At 35.9% G+C, this 22,458-nt stretch overlaps 1 protein-coding gene and 1 long non-coding RNA gene across 3 annotated transcripts in view; both read left to right on the top strand.

Annotated features, from left to right (window-relative positions):
- The first annotated feature begins 1,680 nt into the window (after positions 1–1,680).
- Positions 1,681–22,458, top strand: part of NAV3 (neuron navigator 3) — a 356,416-nt gene continuing 335,638 nt past the window's right edge. For both annotated transcript variants that reach the window (XM_035002085.1, XM_035002084.1), the window contains exon 1: positions 1,681–2,525. In XM_035002085.1, the coding sequence (XP_034857976.1) occupies positions 2,283–2,525 (243 nt within the window). In that variant the 5' untranslated portion in view covers positions 1,681–2,282. The remainder of the gene's footprint in view (positions 2,526–22,458) is intronic.
- On the top strand, positions 7,672–14,341 carry LOC118008536. The gene is made up of 2 exons (XR_004678710.1): positions 7,672–7,753; positions 10,547–14,341. It is a non-coding gene; the product is annotated as an uncharacterized LOC118008536 (long non-coding RNA).

Here is a 22,458-nt window from a genome sequence, read left to right as displayed (position 1 = left end):
CTTGCTTGGGTGGTCCAAATTATCTTCCAAGGTACCAATATTATTTTTGCTAGTGATCTGTTCCCAAAGTTGCATGTTTTCAGTGGTCTTCCCAGAACCTGTTTTCCCCACAAGTCCTATTATTTTGGGTATGCCATTTTTTTGCAATGTGGGCATTGCAGGATGCACGTATCTTCTCATATACTTTAAGCCACATTTTAGGAACATGAATATCTCCTGCTTTGCAATATCTTACAGTCTCTGGAAGGGATGGTGTGTTAATGGTTAATGGCATGGTGTATTAATGGAAGGAAGTAAGTAACTTACTTCCTCAGAGTGATCATTTCTTTCTCGCCACCAGTGTTGTGTTTGTTTCTTACTATACCATTGAGTAAATCCCCCTTGAATTACCTTCTTTTTTAAAGTTGACAAGATTTCTAATTTGTATTTGAATTTCTTCTATGCTTATATCAAAATAACATGTAAATTCAATTTTAATTATTAGCTTTTATCTGTAAATTACTGCTTCTTATTAAGACTATACATAATAATTTACAGAGTTGGGAATAGTAGACAAACAAAATAATCTCTTTACTATAGAGAGATATTTTCTATAATGATAGTTGTGATTCTTATAATTGTTATTATTTATTGAATGTCCATTAAATGCCCACTCATTTTTCTAGGAACTTCACTTGCAAATATTATTAATTCTTAGAATATTTAGTGAATATAACATAGATTTTCTAAATAAAGAAAAAAAAGGAGTAAATCTGTCTTTTAGAATCTTCAACAAAAACACAAGCAATATGAAATAAATAAATTTCTATTATTAGATAATACTACTGAAATTTCAATACCATCACATAAATATGATATTTATTAAATGATGGAGGAATTTATCCATATACCCATTATCTAAGTGCAATTACTTAAAGACATTAAGGCATGCGTCTCATATGTTTCTTAAAAACTTACCCCTTGCTTTTGTTATGGATCCAGACATGCTTTTACCAGAAATAGAACATAATCCAATTATAGTAAAATAATTTTATGGATAGAAGCAGCATTGTTCATAGTCACTGAATATGTATTTGGATATTTGGTAGATTAGGATTTTAATGTGGACGTAAAGAGCTTGAATAACAGCATTATTTTAAATTGTTTCTAAGGTGGTTTGTTAAGTGACTCCAAATAGTACAGGGCTCTTGCTCTTTCTAACTGCATGACTTTGGTCAAATTACTTAAATGAATCTGAGTCTTAGTTATCCTTTCTATATAGTGGAGAGAATAGGTGTGCCTATTCTTGAGTGGTCCCACTGGTTAAATGTGAAGTAACTGCTATGTAGTACATTCCACATACATGTTACCTGCAAATATTTTTATCATTATTGTTATTAAATTTAGAAACAACAATTACTATATATCTAGTGTCTTGCTATCCATATTTACTATATTTTCATAATCTAGGCAGGTATAGTCTGCTGAATGATTTAACAGAGCAACACCATTGGTTGCACTACGGCATGAATTTAACCTGATTTCATGGGATAGAACAGAATGAGCACAGTGGTTCATGGCTGTCAGTAGTGAAAAATAGCTGGAAATTAGACAAACAGCTTCATTGCTGAGATTGTTTCCGGGCTAAAAGTTCTTCCAACAGCTGTTTGTTTTGGCCATTAATCGTGTCCACTCTTTTTTTTTTTCTTTTTTTTTTTTTTAACTGGGGTAAATACAATTTTCTTTAAAAAGAGAATGTAGGCTGGTTATTTCTGAAGTCAGGAAGAACTCCTGTCCTTCCACTATTGTGGTCTTTTGGCGGCTTTGACAGTTGGACTGAAGACTTTTCCTTTTGTTTCTCTCCACTTTTTTATTCTCAGCGCTCAGACTCAGACTGCTGTAGTGGGAGGAAAAAATAGAACTAGGAGCTCTTTAATCCTAGGGAAGGAGCTTTGTAACAGTTACCTTCAAGAAAAGTTTACTCCCCAAGGAGTATTTAATATTACATAGACACTGACTCACTGAACAGAGAGAGAGCAGGAGGCTAAGAGAGAGAGAGAATGATAAGAATATGAGAATTCGAGCCAGCCAGCAAGCAAGAAAGATACTTAACTAAAGATGAAGGGAAGTTTTGCCTCTTCCTGGAAGTTATATTATTAGTTTTTTTTTTTTTTTTTTTTTTGAATCATGATGACTGCTAGTTTTGTTTAAAGTATTTGTTCTGGAAATACTAAAGTTGGAGTCTACCAGACTGAGGTTAGAAGCATTTTCTTTGGCAGCAAGAAGATACTTTTATAGAAGCCATGCCTGTACTTGGGGTTGCCTCAAAACTGAGACAGCCAGCTGTTGGGTCAAAGCCTGTTCACACTGCTCTTCCGATCCCAAATCTTGGCACTACTGGGTCACAGCCCTATTCTTCAAGACCTTTGGAACTTACTGAAACAGAGAGCTCAATGCTTTCTTGTCAGCTCACATTAAAATCAACCTGTGAATTTGGAGAGAAGAAGCCCCTCCAAGAAAAAGCTAAAGAGACAGAAGACAGTAAGGTTAGTGGCTGAAGGTTACTTGCAGACTTACAGAGCTAAAATGCAGATTTCCTTGTAGGTGGAATATAAAGCATGTTGTGAAATGGGGGAGTGGTAGAGGAACACTGGTGTAATAAAGTGAGTAGTTTGTGTAGCTGAAAAGCCAAATATTTAGCTTATGTAAAAGTGTATTGATAATTTATAGTAGGAGCAAAAGTCATTGACAAATTTCTCTGAAAATGCATGTTTGTTATCACTTAGTACTACTTACTGATGAAGTGCCTAGTCTTAGCACTTTATTACTAATAACCATAACCAGTCACAAATATGAGAAAAAGGGACCTATTTTTCAGGCATATTACACTGTAAAAGAAGGAGATTTATCTGTAAAAATCCATATAGATGCCATCACTTTTTTTCTAAATGTCATTTGCATTTTAAACACTTTCTGTTTGAATATATGTTTCTTAGACTGCTTAATTCATTGCACTCTGAACAAAAATGAAATATTATTTTCCTTCATATTGCACGTTTGTCTGGATTTTCACTTGTAAATTGAAACCCTACTGTTTTACTTATTACTGACATCTTTTTCAGTCGTTTAATTTATGATATTTTGTGAGCAGTGGCTCCTAGCTCTTGGTTTCTAAGCCATACCGCAGTCATTTTCTCCAGAAGCAGAGGGCTTGCATGGCCTTTCAGTTGCTGAACTTCGGGGGGATCCATTTGTATCCTGATAAACATCACTTTTTAATGCAGCATTAACTATGATGTCAAGCTTTCCAAAGTCACTGTTCTCACCTCTGGCTTAGGGACTGCTTTGATTTTGCTTTCCCACCAAATGTAATTTTATTATTTATTTATTTATTTTTATTATGTTATGCTAATCACCATACATTACATCATTAGTTTTTGATGTAGTGTTCCATGATTCATTGTTTGCGTATAACACCCAGTGCTCCATGCAGTATGTGCCCTCTTTAATACCCATCACCAGGCTAACCCATCCCCAACCCCTCCCTTCTAGAACCCTCAATTTGTTTCTCAGAGTCCATAGTCTCTCATGGTTCGTCTCCCCCTCTGATAAAAAAGTAATTTAAGAAAACACTTCGGATTGAAATCCAATCTACAAGTTAAAAAGAAAGCCACCCCTTTTGTCTTGAAATGTCTATTCGTCTATCTCTACCTGTTCAAATCCTCTAAGGAACAGCCAAATGTAACTTTCCTGAAAGTCTTTGCTAGCTACCCCTTACTTTCCTTTCCTCTCTTGTGATTCTTTGGCTGCAGTAATACTTAAAGCACATTTATTTACATGGCATTTTAATTATCTGGATGATTTATTTCTAGTCCCACTGAATTGAAAATATGCAGATGGCAGGGCCTTATTTATACTGTGATAGAGCTCCCTCTGCCCAGTGCCTTATGCCTCAGAATCGTAGTTGAATGGATTAATACATGAATGAATGAATGAATGAATGAATGAGGAATTATTCTGACAAAGATTTAGTTAAATTCATTGGTCTTTTTCTGTCATTTAATTTATAAAACAGAGGGCTTGGAGTGCATGATTTTTAAAGTACTTGTAGCTCTAAGGTTATATTATTCCTTTTGTGTTTTAAGAAAACATTGGAAAATCACACAAGAAAAATCAGTTAAAAATAATTAATTGTAGGCTTATAGTTCTCGGTCGAATGTAAGCAATTCAGGGTAAAAGAAGGGAAGTATAAATTATCAACAAAAGACTAAAAATACTTAACTTTATGCAAATAGTTAAAAGCGAATGCCACATAGTTCTATTCTAAAGTTCTGTGTACCCACACGACTTGTTGGGATTAGATGGAAAGAATAGGTAGACCCTTTTTCTCAGCTGACCATGCCTCTCATCTGTAGGTTTAGTCAAACTTCCATTTTGCTAAATGGCCTTGGCCTAAAACTTGTGCACCATAAATACTGTTTGCAATAGAATTTTGGTTCATCTCTTTGGTTAACAAACATATCAATCACACATCTGATATTCTTATAAGACTCTGTGGTAAGCAATGTTGTATTTAGGGGATGTTTTTAACATGCCATTTATCAGATTAAAAACTTTTTCAAACAAACTTAAAGAATGCCTTGTCAGCATTTCAGAATATTTTTAAATGTCAAAAAAGTGTACTTAAAGATTTTTATAAACTTTGAAAAAATAGAACTGAAGAAAATAGCAGAAATGACCAAGAAAGTTGTATTAGAGATAATCAGATTTGACAGCAAATAGTAGAAAACTCAACATAACAATAGGATAAACAGCATAGGAATTTTTTTTTAATTTAAACTCAATTAATTAACATATACTGTATTATTAGTTTCAGAGGTAGAGTTTAGTGATTCCATCCATTGCATATAACACCCAGTGCTTGTCACATCATGTGCCCTCTTTAATGTCCATCACCCGGTTACCCCATCCCTCCACCCACCTCCCCTCCAGCAACCCTCAGTTTGTTTCCTAGAGTTAAGAATCTCTTACGGTTTGTCTCCCTCTCTGATTTCGTCTTACTTTCTTTTTACCTCCCTTCCCCTATGAGCCTCTGTCTTGTTTCTTAAATTCCATATATGAGAAAAATCATATGATAATTGTCTTTCTCTGAATGACTTATTTCTCTTAGCCTAATACCCTCATATAAAGGATATCTGGAAGTAAGCCGTCTGTAGTTGGTAGGGTGGCTTCTTGAAATTATCAGAGAACCCATTTCTCTCTTTTGCCTGTCAATTTGTGGCATCTCTCAGTCTTGAGTGGATAATTGAGTTTAGTTCAATTAGAAAGACACATCCTGCTTCATTAAGGATTCTTCCATATCCAACTGGCCTGTTTACAATTCCTAGGCCTATGTAGCCATTCCAGTCTCTAATTGTTGACACCTCTTCTCCTATTGTAGTTCCATCTAGCTACTGTGTTCCAGACGTCTCCTTCCTGGGTGTCCCAACTTGTTCAGAGTGCTTAGTTTCACTGTCCTTTAACAAATAAATAACATTAGTTCTAGATTCTATGCCACATACATTTGGACTCTCCATCACCATACTTCAAGGATTTATGTTTTTCTCTAGCTTTCTCTTGTTCTGATTTCTTATTTTCCTTGAATTTTCTAATGTCTCTCTTCATATGGTTGGTTTTTCCATTCTTCCTGGGCATTCATCCAAATGAGGAAGAGAGTCACTTTGCTTTGGAAACTTTACTTAAGAATCAAGAGATTAAAGTTAAGAAAGGGGGTTCTATTTTTCAGCAAATCACATGCAATTAAGCATTAGACACACTTGTTCATGAAAGTCCCCTGGTCATACCAATCCCCTTAGCCTTCTTTTTTGATTCCCCAGCCTTGTTCCAGCTTGGTCTGCCACCTTGCTTTTATCTCTCATTTTTACTGTCATTTCAGTTTCTTTCTAGTTCTGGGCCCACTCATCTTTTCCTCTTTGATTACCCATGCAAACTGAAGATTCTTTACATTATTATAGAAAATAATTTTGAGTACCTACCTTGTTCTTTATAGGAAGTTTATTTTTTTTCTCATGACATTTCAAAGAAGACTTTGTTATCCACATTTACAGAGAAATAAACTCAGATAGAGTGGGAGACATTCATAAGATCAGATGGTTAACTAGTACCAAAATCCAGAATTTGAATCTAGGTTTGTTCCTACAAAGCTTTTGTTTGTTTTTTATTACATTATACTTTCTCTTCATGATGTAACTACAGTATTTTTTTCTAGCTATACCCTACCCCCCAAATCTCACCAGCTCTTAAGAGTCAGTTCAAAAGTCAAAGAAAAGAATAAACAAATTGTTGTGGAGGTTAAAAGGAAGGAAATTTGCATCCAGTTAGAGAGGTCTGAAGGAAATTCTTGAAAGAGTAGTGGCCTCCTTGTCCATGTTAATATGGACATTTGTTTCATTTTCTTACTCTACCAGTTTCAAGGACAATTAAGGTAGAGATATGTTCTTAATATTACATTCACAGGGTATTAACACTAATGCTTTAAAAACAGAAGATACTTAAAACCTTACATTGAATATTTTAAAAAAATATGAAAACAAACTGAGGGTTCTAGAGGGGAGGGGGGTGGGAGGATGGGTTAGCCTGGTGGTGGGTATTGAGGAGGGCACATTCTGCATGGAGCACTGGGTGTTGTGCACAAACAATGAATCATGGAACACTTCATCTAAAACTAATGATGTAATGATGTAATGGGGATTAACATAAGAATAAAAAAAATATGAATAGCAATATAGACAAGCAAATATATTGTGTGAATAGTATTGCTATTGAGGGCAATATTTTTGTTGATTTTAGGGACGAGAGAAATCCTATTTGGATGGAGCATTCAGAAAAGACTTCACCAAGTAATTGATATTCAGTGGGCAGACAGGACTTAGATATAGAAAGGAAAAAAGCATTCATTGGAGGAGAGATTTGCATAGAATGCCCAGTGAGTAAACCATTATAATTTGAGGAGACTGTTTATGGAAAGGAGCAGATTTAGATTAGATTATACATGGAAGCAGACTTCATTAGATAGACATTGGGGAAGGCTCTTATGTAAGAATAGACACAGTTAACACTGGCAATGTTATTTAGAGAAATCAGAGCAGAGGATTAATATTAATGTTTATAGAGGCTTATTATATGCCTGAAAGTGGGCCAAACACTAGTGTCCCATCAGTCCTCACAATAGCCCTATGATATAGGCACTGTTATTATCCTCATTTCATAGATAAACTGAGGCAGAGAGAGGTTATATCACTCACCAATATTTCAGTGCTAGAGTATAGCAGAATAGTCCAAGGCTGTGTGCCTCCAGAAGACATTACTCTTATCTAATAACACTGCAACAGTGAAGACTTTACTGTGTCAGCAGGAGAGAAGAACTATTGATTGACTTGATTTCTATATAGACTAGTAAGGTTTGTTTTAAATATTTGGTTAACACTGCTGGTGCATTGCAAATAAATCATTGGTGTGCCCAAGTGCTTAGAATTTTCAGAAGACAATTAAGTTGACACATGGTCTCTACTGAATTTTTCAAATAACAGAAAAAAATAAAAGAAATCCCATGATAGAATTATAGCAGCAGATGTCAATCGAATAGATGACTGGCTCTGGCCTCCAGCTGTTTCCTTCTTGGAGAAGATGCCTGATTGCTGAGGACTGTCAACACTCCTGTTGGCTTGCTCACATGGTAGCACTTCCAAAGCTCACCAGACCTACAGCTGCACAGGTCAGCCCTTGGGTCCCTCTAGATGGTTCTGCCTTCCTTGCCTGTTTCTGCTGTGCTTGCACATTTACTTATTTGTACTTAAAGAAACATGATTATTTCTTTTTCTGGTTATGGTTCATGTTCCAAGCTTCACGGTTAAACTGTTAATGGTCGTTTTAATTGTTTTTGTCTTTGTGGTAGCAGTGGTATGAAGAATGTGGTAATGATCCTTGAATTTTAACATTTTCTCTACTGGCAGAATGCTAAACTTTTCAATATTGTACACTTATTTCTCTTGAGTAACCGTTCGTAGAGATGTAGCAATTTAATACCATTGTTTGTTGTTCTAGTTTGTGCTTTACAAAGTCCTTAAAGAATTATATCTCATGCTTTCAACTATGAAATTACTAAATATTGTTGGGTAAATTAAAAGTGATTAAATGTTACTGAAAATCTCATACAACTTTTTTTGTTCTTCTTCAAGTGTCAATATTTGTATGTATATTTGGTGCCAATTTGCCAAACACATTCTTCTGAGTTTCTTAAACCTTTCTACTATTATAGACATGTTTCTTTTCTTTGATATAAAGGAAGGCAATAAATATATGTAGAAACAAAAATCAATAGATATGTCACTAATTTTTAAGCACAATTGCTTCATGGTTGTATGCTATCACATTTCCAAAAATTATCCTCAGTCTTGAATTTAAGGTATTAGGTGGCATAGTTAAAAGAACATCAGATTAGAAGCTCAAAGATTTGACTTTAACTTCTGCTAGATCCTGAAAAAATAAGTCACTTAAATTCTCCGAACTTTAATCTCTTTATCCTCAGAAATGAAGTTAATAGTTCTTGATAAGGCTTTTCTGAAGGTAACATTTTTATTATTTTCTCCTTTTCCCGGTTTTGTCCTAGCAGTTCTCTCTTTTCTCTTATTTTTTCTATCTCTTCCTCTCCAGTGGATCCTTTGGACCAGGATTTTTCAAACTTAGCACATTTTGGACCTGATAATTCTTTGTTGTGGGTGTCAGTCTTACTATTATGGAATATTTAGCAGCATCCCTGCTAGTAATGATTACATGCCAGTAGCATTCTTCAGTTGTGACAAACAGAAATGTCTCCAGACAGTTGTGAAACGTATCCAGAGAGAAGGCAAAATCAAACCCAGTTGAGAAACACTGCTTTAGATTCAGCTTCCAAAACTGCTCAGGTTGCCACTATTTTTTTGCCATTTTTTATTGAAGTATAATTGACACACGTTACCTTAGTTTCAGGTGTGCAACATAGTGATTCAACAACTCTATACCTTATGCTATTCTTAGCACAAGTGTAGCTATCATCCTTCACCACACAATGATTTTACAATATCATTAAATATATTCTCTATGCTGTATATTTCATCCCCATGATTTGTTCATTCCATAACTGGAAGCCTGCACCTCTTACTCCCTTTCATTCATTTTGACCATTTCCCCACCCTACCCTCTAGCAACCATCAGTTTGTTCCCTGTATTTGTGAATCTGTTTCTGCTTTTTGTTTGCTCATTTGTTTTGTCTTCTAGATTCCACATATAAGTGAAATCATATGATACTTGTCTTTATCTGGCTGACTTATTTCCCTTAGCATAATACCCTCTAGGTTCACCCATGTTGTTGCAAATGGCAAGAGCTCATTCTTTCTTATGGTTGAGTAATATTACATTGTAAATATATACCACATCTTCTTTATCCATTTATCTGTCAATGGGCACTTGGGTTGTTTCCATTTCTTCACTATTGGAAATAATGCTGCAATAAACATAGGGGTGCATTTATCTTTTCAAATTGGTGTTTTCATATTCTTTGGGAAAATACCCAGTAGTAGAATTACTGGATCATATGGTCTCTCTATTTTTAAATTTTTGAGGAACTTCTACTGTTTTCCATACTGGTTGCACCAATTTACATTCCTATCAACAGTGTATGAGGGTTCCCTTTTCTCCACATCCTCACCAACACTTGTTATTTCTTGTCTTTTTTGATAATAGCCATTCTGACTAGTTTGAGGTGATATCTCTTTGCTTTTGATTTGCATTTTGCTGATAATTAGTAAAGTTGAGCATCTGTTCATGTGTCTGTTGGTCATCTTCATGTCTTCTTTGGAAAAATGTCTGTTCAGGCCTTCTGCCCATTTTTTCATCAGTTTGTTTGTTCTTTTGGTGTTGAGTTGTGTAAGTTCTTTATATATTTTGGATATTAAGCCCTTATTGGATATATCATTTGCACATATCTTTTGCCATTCTGTAGGTTGCCTTTTTGTTTCAATAGGTTTCCTTTCCTGTAGGTTTCCTTTACTGTGAGAAAGTTTTTAATTTTGGTGTAGTCCCAATAGTTTTATTTTGCTTTTGTTCTGCTTGCCTGAGGAGACATACTTAGAGAAATGTTGTGAAGGTTGATGTTAAAGAGATTACTGCCCGTGTTTTCTTCTAGGAGTTTTATGGTTTCAGATCTCTAATATTTTTAATATTATTATTATTATTATTTCCTTCAATCTGTTTCAAATGATCACTCCTTCAATACTTTGCAGATATATTTCTTGAAAGGTTAGTTTGTGTTCAATGCCACTATTGCAGGCTTTAGGTTTGCTTTATTTCTCCTAATTTCTGACTCCTATTCTGTTTTCCTAGAGGTTACCAATAGCTTTTGAAAAGACATCTCTTCTTGGTTAACATTTTAATTAATTAATTAACTAATCACTTTATTTATTTATTTATTTATTTATTTATTTATTTATTTATGTTAACATTTTAGCTCTTGTTTTCATCCTGTTTGCAGCACTTGGCATCTGCTGACCACAATTCTCTTTTTGGAATGCTCCAATATTTACTAGCCCAGTGACCTTGGTGAGTCAATTAGTACTTAAGCCTTAGTTTCTTCATTTATGAAATGAGGACAATATAAACTACCTCATAAAATTATTGTGAAGAATAAATGAGATACTGCATATAAACTATATTCTATATATTGTTGGTAGTCAATATTCTTTACCTATTATATAATATTATAAAAATATCTAACAGTTTACCACAAAAGCTGTTAATAGTAAGAGTTGGTAGTATGACAAAGAAGGCAGTGATTAATTCTCCATGCACAGGAAAAATAACATTCCTGCCATGTTTTGACTGGTGAATTTGTTTAGCCAAATATATTTGGAAAAAAGAACATTTTAAGTAGACAGGTATTTACCAAGATGTGTAATACTGTGCTGTGTTTGGAACACTATACATTATTCAGCAATCCTAAAAGGTGGGATGCAAGTAAGAGAGAAGAAGTTGACTTGAGGCATTGGGAAGATGGCCATTAGATGTCCAGTAAGTTGTTTGAACTTATTTTGCAGAGGGGGGGGAGGATGCCAGCATGACACAAGTAAGTCTATGTTTTAGAAAGATGATGATGAAATGAAACATGATGGATTCAGTGAAGGGAAAGTTCAAAAATAGAGAAGAGAAGAGTGTGATAGAGCAAAATTTTGACTAAAATACCAAGATCTAGAGCAATGGAAGTCTAGTAAAAGAAGTGATGGATGTTTGGGTACTTTTATTAATTACTAGCAATCCACAAAATTTTAAGTCTTGAAGGATAAATACATTTTCTTCAAACAAAAATTTATAGTTTAGTTGGAAGTGATAATTTGTGAACTTGACAGCAAGTAACAATTAAAACTAAGATAATTACTAATACTTTTCGAGTACCTGCCACATGCTGGATGCTATACAGTTTATTATTATAATTAAATATATATAGGAGCTGAACTCAAATTGGTGCTAAAGTAGAGCAGGAATTTCAACCTCGGTGTGTTTGACTCCTATGTCAGTCTCCCTCTCTGTCTCTCTTTCACAACAATTTATAAACCACAGTCAAAATCAATGTTATTCTTTTCTCTCTATGTGGACACTTAGTCACATAATGGGGGGGGAATGAAAGAAAACTATGGATTCTTACAGGAGTGATGAATTAATCTTTGACAAGATTCACTTTTAATTCTTCCTCTCCCCCCAACCCCCACTGTTGTCCCATTTTGGCTTTAAAAAGTGCTTTTCTTTGGATTTCTAGTCACTGGGGCCAATAGGGAAATTCAATATCTGTGGGAGAGTTCATTAATTGGATACATGGCAGGATTTCCCCACTGTTCCCAGTAAATGGAATGATTTGTTAAAAAGTGTTGCAATTCTGCCTGCAGATAAAGTCACCAGATGAGAGAGCACTGGTGAAAATTTACCATTTTCCCAATAAAATAACATGACACAGCCTCCAAGAGAGAAAAGAAAAGAAAAGAAAACAACAGACCATACTTTTTGCTATATTTCAGTGTTGTAAAGGACTCTTTTGTAAAACTGAAAACCTAAGTGGGACAGGTTACAGTTTTCCATCATGAAATGTGTAAAATTTTATGATCCATCAACATGGCATTGTGTTAAAGTAATGCTAACTTCTGTAACAGATGAACTCAAGGTCTCAGTGACTTAACACAGTAGGAATTTACTTTTTATTTCTATTTACCTGTCCCATATAGTGAGGACTTGATGAACTATGGTCTATAGGTCAAATCTGGGCTGGGACCTGGTTTTATTAAGTAAAGTTTTATTGGAACACAGCCATGCCATTTGCGTGTGTGTGGCCTATGGTTGCTTTTGTGCTGTAATAGCAGGGTTGAGTAGTTACAGTAGAGACTGGCCTGCAAAGACTAAAATATTTACTACCTGGCCCTTTATAGAAAAAGTTTGCTGACACATGCCTATGATAACTCAGGAAACCAGATTCCTTCCAGTTTGTCATTCCATCATCCCACCTCCAACCAGCCATCAGTGAAAGGGAGAAAATGGAAGATTGCATAAGAGACTGAGAAACTTCACATGTCACTTCCATTCAGTTCTGTTGGTCAGAACTCAGTCATATGATGAAACCAAATACAAGACAGGCTAGGGATTATAGTCTGCCTGTGTGCCTAGAAATTAAGGTAAATGGCTTATTAGCCAAAGACTGCCTAATTTGTCAGATTTTCAAGATTAAGCAAGAATTTGCCATATTAAAAATATTCTGAAGTAACCCAAATTGTCTTCCAGATTGTCAAGCTGTCCTGAACTATAGGGATGTCTCTTTAAACACAACACATTGAATAAGTGGAGGACCATAATTACACTCAAGTTACTAAGTGTACAGAAAGAAAATCTTATAGTTAATTCAGCTTTTAAAAAGAATAGACCAGGTACATCTATACAGAAGTATCATAAAATAGTTCACTGTGGTCTCATGACTCCACTGGCTGCTCCCCACCCTAAGATTTTGATAACCACCTTCAATTTCTCCTGTTCCAATCTGCTGATCTAAACTCCTATCCTGAAAGTAACTCTATCCTGGTTCTGTGCCCTTGTTTCTATTTGCTTCTCTACTCAGTTTTTAGCATTCTTCTTTTGCTGGATCTGGAAGCTCTCCATTAGAGCTGGGAACCAAAAAGCCAAGGCAGTATAAGATGTGAATTCTAGAAGTGACGTTTAGAGAATCAAGATGGAGTCAGGCATCACCCCAGGAGGGAGGCATTTGCTGGCTTCTAGATGTGGTCCAATGGGGGGCTGCTTAGTTGTGTGAGGGAGTATCTGCTCTCTTGGCCTGGAGACATGATGTAGCTTCTGTGTCAGCACATTGCAGATTGATTCCAAAGGGGACCTAGTGGGAATGTGTGAATGGGTCATTTGACAAACCCACCACCATCATCAAAAGAAGCAACTCACGGTAATCCTTTCAGACCATGGTATACAACTATAAGAAACAATACATAATACAACTTCTTTTCAAATGCAAGATAAATTTCTAAATGACTTAACTGGTCTTTAAATTTGGTTGTGCATATGGGGCTATTTCTATTCAGGTTTCTACTTCTCTTTGACAGTGTTTACTGTTTAGCTTTGATCAATTTAAATTGCTCACATTTTAGACTCAGAAAAATACACAGGTTATGTATTTCTCTTCACTGTCCCTGAATGCTCATATTTTTAATATAATTTTGTTGTGCTTTTTTTTGAAAATTTATTGAGTTTCTACAGAGTGATATTTTTGCCAGAACCTTTTGTTATTATTTTGACCCATATATTTTGGGGGGTTGTGTTTCACATTTCCTTTCCCTTTAAACCATCTGCTTTTTATAGCTGTTTCTTCCTTCCTGTGGCTGACTTTTTGATATCCACACTTGTGTGTTGCTTTCTTACATTGAACACGAGGTTTATCATCTCCAACAATATGTTTTCTCTGTTCTTTTCCTCTGACTCAGGCTAAACCTATTGTATTCTAAAACCAGGCTGCTATTTCACAAATGTAAATCCCTTCAATGGCCACTTCTAGGTATACATCATGGATCCTAGGTGATTTTTCGTGTCTTTGTTAGTCATTCATCCAATCATTTAGTCCACCATCAACTATTTATTGCATACTTGTTATGCACAAGGCAAAGTGTGTGTGTGTGTGCGTGTGTGTGTGTGTATTATATGTGTATATATATGCTTATTTTAACATGATAGGCTTTATGAGAAATATGCTTGCAACAACTGGAACTCTTAGAAATTTATATTCATTCTTTTTATGGCAACATTAAATTTTTAATTAATATTACCTAGAAAAAACAGAAATGATTATAATTCCAATTTTCAATAATGATTACTTTTATTATACATTTGGGGTATGTTTGTTTATTTTTTTTAAAGTTTCTGTTTATTCATTTGAGACACAGAGATAGAGAGAGAGAGCATGAGCAGTGGGAGAGGCAGAGGGAGAGGGAGAAGCAGCCTCCCCACTGAGCCAAGAGCTGGATGTGGGGCTCGATCCCAGGACCCTGGGATCATGACCTGAGCCGAAGGCAGACGCTTAACCATCTGAGCCACCCAGGTGCCCCGTGTTTGTTTAATTTAGAATAGATTTATCCCCTCCAGTTGTGACAATCAAAAATGTCTCCAGACATGGTCTGTCCCCTGGGGAAAAAATTGCCCCCAGTTTAGAACCACTGATGTAGATCCTGCCTTGTTTGAAAAAAGGATTTAGTAGAATTAAAAAGCATAGACAACATAGAAGATTTCAAAACATACGCAAATAAAATTTACAAGAAGAAAAGAAAAACAAAAGGAAAACGGTAGAGGAAGGGCTGCAATATACAAATATATCAAATTTGTGCTGTGATGTTTTGTATTGTAGCTGGAGGTCACCTACACATTTGGATCTGGGCTTTCAAGTTGCTCATACATAAAGGTTAAGCAAGTGCTGTTTTAATCAGTGCCTAAAGTATGAGCTCATATTTGCTCAGGAGATTCACATCTTTGTTTCTACATGTACAAAGAAGTATTTCCTATGGGCATTTACAGAGACATTCCTATGTAATTTATATAACAACTTTCTCAACATCTTCATCACAGATTTTAATTATTGTTTTCTCTCCTTATCCTTACCTTCTATACAAAACCATTAAAATAAAAATTTTAATTAAGTCTACTTAGGATGACCAGTTGTACTGGTTTTCTCAGGACTGTCCTGATTTTAGCAGAGCACATCTCCTAATTTGGGAATCTTGCAGTCAAAAAAACTGGGAGGGTTAGTCACCCTAATTCTGAATCAGATGTTCTTGTTTTTCCTCTTTAGTTTTATTCTGTTTTTTTAAAATTCTCTAATTATTAATTTTAATTCTGTAGTTGAAAATATATTTTCTATTAATCATTTAAAAAATATCGCCTTGGGCGCCTGGGTGGCTCAGATGGTTAAGCGTCTGCCTTCAGCTCAGGTCATGATCCCAGGGTCCTGGGATCGAGTCCCACATCGGGCTCCCGGCTCAGCGGGGAGCCTGCTTCTCCCTCTGACCCTCTCCCCTCTCATGCTGTTTCTCTCTCGCTCGCTCTCTAAAAAATAAATAAATAAAATCTTAAAAAAAAAATCGCCTTATTTAATTAACAAACTGTTGTCAAACATTGTCAGTTTTCTGTTCAGATATAACAACATATATTTTCTTTAATGAAAAATAATTTCTGTGGAGGTTGTGTTTTTCAAACACGAGTGATTTTTTTTTTAATGAGGTTCAGATGTTTACATCTGCTCCTTCCTTATCCATACAATTTTAACTAGTGTTAACAATAATGAATGTCCTCTTTCCTTTTGTGTGGAAGACTTAGAATTGTCAATAAAACAAAGGTAGCCTGGTTCTCTGAGTTCATCAGGTAATTTCCAGCATGAGTCCTATGGGCCCTGAGTTGAATGGAGTGATACTTTGAGGTATGAGCAGTTAGTTCTTTCTAGACCACAAAGAACAGAACTTTCAGCTTCCTTCACTGGTATGCTTCTCCTCTGTAAGACAGACAGGATGTGGTCTGGGAGAAAGTCCGCACTTTAACAATAGACCATTGACAGAATGTTTGGGAAGCACAAAAAGGAAGAGAGCATCTGTCTACACCCAGAATTATCAGAGGCATTTGTGTGTGTGAGAATCTTAGGTTTCAGAAATATGTTTTTTTAAGGTCACCCTTTTCGTTCTCTGTTTTTATTGGATGAGGAGAGTTGCCTTCAAGATAACAAAACATTTTAAAATCAAGGGAGGAATTGCATCACATCTTGTCTCATTATCCCAGACAGAAAATTAATTCCCTCAGGCATGAAACACATTCTGTTTAGCCCTTATATATGGCGTATGTGAATCAAGCTGAGAGAATTAGAAGGGAGAAGATAAAATCCAACCGAAAGAGAATGCTGCAGAGAATTCAGCAGGAAAGAAGTCCTTCTAGGCAAAGAGTGACCTAGGTGCTGACTTTATCTACAATTCATTCTGCTTGCAATATGAGAAAAGATGCTAAATGGAGCGTGGGCATCACAGCACTGATATATCCCTTTTTCTCCTCGAGCCTTGAAAAATAGTAATCCAATTTTAATCAAATTTACCATTTTAAGAAGTTGCAAAGAAGGTCTTTGCCCTTTTATCCCTGTGTTCATTCTGTTCCTTTTGTAGCTTATTTGCTTCACCACCCTGTCACAACACTGAGTTGCGTGAACACATATCCATTTGGTACAGCTGCCATTAAGTTGAACAGAGTTAGAGTGAGTGCCAATGTCTGCCTTGTCTTTTGCTTTCTTCTTTTCAAATGCGGTTGTGGAAAGCTTTTGTTCAAATGTCTTACCACCTGGATCCTCTTGTGGATGCGCTGCTCCTCTCCAAAGGACTTGGCAGTGAGTACTTCCTGTTGTGCAGCAGGCTTTCATTTGCAGGACATCTGTAAAACCACAACATGAATAGTCAGAATAGCAAAAATGGCCTTCTAATGAATGTAGTAAAACTTCAGAGCAAATTCTTCAGCCAGGAGAAAGTGTCCCAAAAAGCAGATGTGATTTAGGATGAGTAAGACATAAGTCAAGGTGCGGATCTTTTACTCTCCACCAGAAAGCAACACTTGGATTTCCTGGCAATGCAATTATGTAATGATGTGTGTGTGTGTGTGTGTGTGTGTGTGTTGTAAACTGTCTCAGATGGGGAGGAAGAAGGAACCAACTTGATTGTGTAACTTTATAAATAGAAACAGCCATATTGAAATAACAAGACTGCTCTGAGTTAAACTGATGAATTTTGCTCCTTGCTGCAAAGTTAGGCTACTGAATGAATATAAGATCCATTCTGTGGAGTAATTTCTCAGGTTTGCCCAAGAATGTTTAATGGGAAAAATCAGCAAGAAGTTCTTACCCTCCTTCCATTATACTCCCAAATATTTTAGTCCAAATAAATCAAAACCATTCCTCTGTTGGAAGTAGTCAAGTTGGAGACACACAGGAACTTTGTCCTCTACTACAAATAATGAATAATGAGATCATACTATTTTTAATACAGCACATAATTTACTAAATACTGGGAACAGTTTACCCTGGCAGTGACATAAAGGATAAAGAGGTACCTACCTTATCATGTGTTGAACAAAATGTGTCCTACATTTGCCATGTGTTCTCGAACAGTAGGTGATTTCAATTCTACTGCTGCTCTTTATTTTGGAGGGCAGAACCCAGGTAAATAGAGAAAAATCCCCTTAAGAAAGACCAAGAACCTCAGTCTTCCTGGCATGATTCCATTCGATTTGATATATACTCCAAAAGACCGACTGTTCTATGTTTGCCAGTTTGCTGAGGTTTATAGATCATAGGTTTTGAACTTCTCAGAGTGATTGTATAACAGTAGTGTTTTCTTTGATTTTTGTGGCTATAAAAGTGGTACTAGTCCTTCCTAGACACTTTGACAAATTAATCTTCCCTAGCACAGCTATAATCTTGGTAATTCCAAGGTTCTCTCTCATCTGATTGAACTGAATTTTCTCACTTAAACCCTTACTTTAACAGGAGGCCTGTTTGATTCATGTTTACATCCATTGAGATCTCTAAAACAGTGTCTTTAATTTTTTTTTAATTAAAGTATAGTTGACACACAATGTTATATGAGTTTCAAATGTACAACATAGTGATTCAACAAGTCTATACAATGCTATGTTCATGTGTAGTCACCACCTGCCACTATTACAGTATTGTTGACTATATTCCATATACAGTATCTCTCATTCCCATGACTTCTTCATCCCATAACTGAAAGTCTGCACCTCACACTCCCCTTCACCCATTTTGCCCATCTCCCCATGCCCTCCCCTCTGGCAACTAGCCAGTTTGTTCTCTGTATTTATGAATCTGTTTCTGCTTTTCTTGTTTGTTTCTTTTTTTTGTTTTCTAGATTCCACATATAAATGATATCATATGGTATTTATCTTTCTCGTATGACTCATTTCACTTTATATAATACTTCTAGGTCTATACATGTTGTCACAAATGGCAGGATTTCATTTTTTTCTTATGGCTGAGTAATACATCTATATCACAACTTCTTTATCCATTCATTTATTGGTAGACACTTGGATTGTTCCAGTGTCTTAACCATTGTACATAATGCTGCAATAAACATGTGGGAGGGGAGATATCTTTTTGAATTAGTGTTTTTGTTTTCTTTGGGTAAATACCCACTAGCAGAATTACTGGATCATATTGTCTATTTTTAATTTTTTGAGGAACATCTGTACTGTTTCCCACACGGGTTGCACCAATTTACATTCGCCACATCCTCACCAACACTTGTTATTTCTTGTCTTTGGATACTAGCCATTCTGACTAGTTTGAGGGGATATCTCATTGCTTTTGATTTGCATTTTCCTGATAATTAGTGATGTTGAGCATATGTTCATGTGTCTCTTGGTCATCTGCATGTCTTCTTTGGAAAAATGTCTATTCAGGTCTTCTGCCCATTTTTAATCAGATTGTTTGGTTTTCTGGTGTTGAGTTGTGTGAATTCTTTATAAATTTTGGATATTAAGTCCTTATCAGATATATCATTTGAATGTATCTTCTGTCATTCCATAGGTTGCCTTTTAGTTTCATCGATGGTTTCCTTCAATGTGCAAAAGTATTTTATTTTAGTGTAGTCCCAATAGTTTCATTTTTGCTTTTTTCCCACTTTCCTGAGGAGACATACCTAGAGAAATGTTGCTCAGGTTGATATCAAAGAGATGACTGCCTATGTTCTCTTCTAGGAATTTTATGGTTTCAGGTCTCACATTTAGGTCTTTAACCTGTTTTGAATTTATTTTTGTGTATGGTATAAGAACCTAGTCCAGTTTCATTCTTTTGCATGTAGCTCTCTAGTTTCCCCAGTACCATTTGTTTAATCTAACACAATGTCTTGCACGCAGTAGGAATTTAAACATAACTGTTGAACTAAAAAAAATTGACACTGATTTTTGTAATTTTATTCTTTTGTCTTATGATTTGCCTCATGTCTATATTTCACAAAGAGCTATCCTAGATCTTACTCATGACTGTTTGGATATAAATTTTGGCTCTTCTATTTTAGTATATTTCTGCTATTTCAGTGATTCAAGGTCAAAATCTTCATAATTTTGGCTTCAGTATAGTATACTAGTCCTTCTTGAACAAATCTACCCTATTTCAAAGGTGGTCATTTATGCCTCTAAGCCTGTTTCATGAAATATTAAATATTACTAGTGGAAGGGATAGTGGAGGATCTTCTAATGCAAGTATCTCTTTTTTGGTACATTGGTAAAATTAGAACCAGCAAATTGAACTGGACTGTCTTAAGCAATTTCATCTTAAAAAGGGAATATAAAAGCCATGACCTGACATGATCCCAGGGTCCTAGGATCGAGCCCTGCGTTGGGCTCCCTGCTCAGCGGGAAGCCTGCTTCTCCCTCTCTGTCTGCCCTGGCTTGTGTTCCCTCTCTCGCTGTGTCTCTCTGTCAAATAAATAAATAAATAGTCTTAAAAAAAAAAAAAAAAACATGACCTGAGTGTCCTATTTGTTCATAACTATTACTTAGTTATCTTACAAACCTGCTTAGGAAAATGAATGTAACTTTAATATCAAATCCAAGACTCATAGTTTGTCTTATAGTAAGTCAGCCATAGCTTTGTGCTGGAGAATCAGTAAAGAGATGGAATATGTTCAAGTCATGCTCCAACACCTAAAAGCATCTTGGCATTCTTCGATTTCCTTGTCAGTTAGAACATAACTGGTGAGATCACTTTATTCAGTAACAATGTCCATGTGCTATTGCCAGGGTAGGTTTATAGATGTTAGTAGAGTTTTTCTTTTCTAGGGTGATGTATGGTCTGAATCTTCCTCTAACTAATTTCAAATCCATTGTAGTGTAGTAAATTCAGCCAAGTGCATTGTAATTTATATGTTTTACTTAAAGGACTTTAAGACACACTACTTCTTACTACTTCTCACATGTACAAGAAAATATAATTCAGTATTTTCTACAGCATATCTCATCTTGCTCTCAAATGCCATTCCTGCTGATGGTAGTGGAAAAGGAGATTGGTGAGGATGGGAGAAACCTAATTTGGACTTTTTTTTTTTTTTTTTTTTTGGTTTAAGAAAGCCTCATTAAAGAAATTATAGTAATTTGAAGGTCAAACTTCTTGTAAGTGTTGTTTCCTTTCTTCCTGAAATTTCTCATCTCTTTTCTCATTTATAAAATGGAATCTGTGGATGAATAGAAGCAGTGTGTTTAGAGAATTTGTGCATCCTCAGGGAAATAAGGTATGGAGTGAGAGAGCCACTCGGGTTTGCATGCTACCATCTGGATTCTTGCTGTTTAAGGCTGAGATAGCCCCATATGCCTGGTCACTGGGCACACTGCGCTACTCTGCTGAGACGTGGGTTTTGGGTATTGTGTGGACACCCACTGCTGGTTACCATTGCCCAAATTCTGCATCTACCTTGTCCTAATGCCAGCTCTCTTTGGGTACACTAGTCCTCTCCACATTTTTCATAACCCCATTGGGATACATAGAAACTTCTGGATTCATATATATCAGAAGTGCTTTCTGAAGGCCCACCTGTCTAACCATGTCCTGTTGCCATTTTCCCTTTACTGTGGCTATTCAAAATGGGCAAGGAACACCCTGTATTGTAGGTGGGAAGTGAGACACAAATCCTCCTGGCTTTCACCCTGATCTTCAACCTACCTGGGACTTCTTCTTGTTCAACAGTCCTGGGGCTGTTCCCAGGGATATGGAGACATCAGATTCCTTCACAGACTCTAATGGCATTTTGTCTTAGACACACCTCTTCTGAATCTCCTGTCTTCCTGCTATTTGAACTTTTATTTATCTCACCATCACAGTTAACTTCTCTGAAAATACCTCTGAAAATGCTGTGTTTCATTATATAACTCTGTGCTCTGGTTTTCATTTGATACGTAAAGGAAAGCTTTTGCAACATGGAAAACACTTTCTCTTGTTGAAAGAGATTTGTTGAAAATCCTGACTTTCAAGACTATTTTGTCACTATGAACTTAAAAGAAAAATTTGATATAAAGTTGAGCCATGATTTGTTGTTGTTGTTGTTGTTATGGCCTGAATTCTGTCTTCTTGAAATAATAAACGTCATCATTTCAATGGATGGAGGAACCAAAGATCAACTAAGACATAGAGATAAATAAGGCCAAGAATATGCTGTTTTAATGTCTCAAAAATATACTCCCTCCTATATAAATATAGGAATATATACATCATGATTTGGTGAAATTCACAGCTTATTGTATTTTTTCTCAACTTTCACTGTAAACTGTTGAAAATATTTTTTAATACTGGTCTCAATGTCTATTATGTAACTCATGAAAGATTATTACTAATAATGGCTATCACTCATTAAGTAATACTTGCCAGACACTGTTGGAGATACTTTAAATACATTTCCATTTAGTATTTGTGTGTACTATTAGCTGTGCTTTACAGACAAGGAAACCAAAGCATAAAGGAACCAAGTGACAGAAGTAAAATGACCCAACTACTACTGCCTTTTATGTAATTCCTCTGGATTATGTGGCGGGATGAAAACTATTACTGTAGAAGCAGGAATTGAGTCAAAAGGGCAAGAGTATAGAAGAAATGATGACTTTTAGGAAATAAGAGGTGATTTTTTTTTTTTTGAAGATTTTATTTATTTATTTGACAGAGAGAGACACAGCGAGAGAAGGAACACAAGCAGGGGGAGTGGGAGAGGGAGAAGCAGGCTTCCCGCTGAGCAGGGAGCCCGATGCGGGGCTCGATCCCAGGACCCTGGGACCATGACCTGAGCCGAAGGCAGACGCTTAACGACTGAGCCACCCAGGCGCCCC

The sequence above is a fragment of the Mirounga leonina genome, unplaced genomic scaffold (genome assembly GCF_011800145.1).
Source record: "Mirounga leonina isolate KUSES-001 unplaced genomic scaffold, KU_Mleo_1.0 Mir_126, whole genome shotgun sequence".
Lineage (NCBI taxonomy): Eukaryota > Metazoa > Chordata > Mammalia > Carnivora > Phocidae > Mirounga > Mirounga leonina.
The sequence above is the reverse complement of the archived record's forward strand: the minus strand, read 5'-3'. Positions and strand labels throughout refer to the sequence as shown.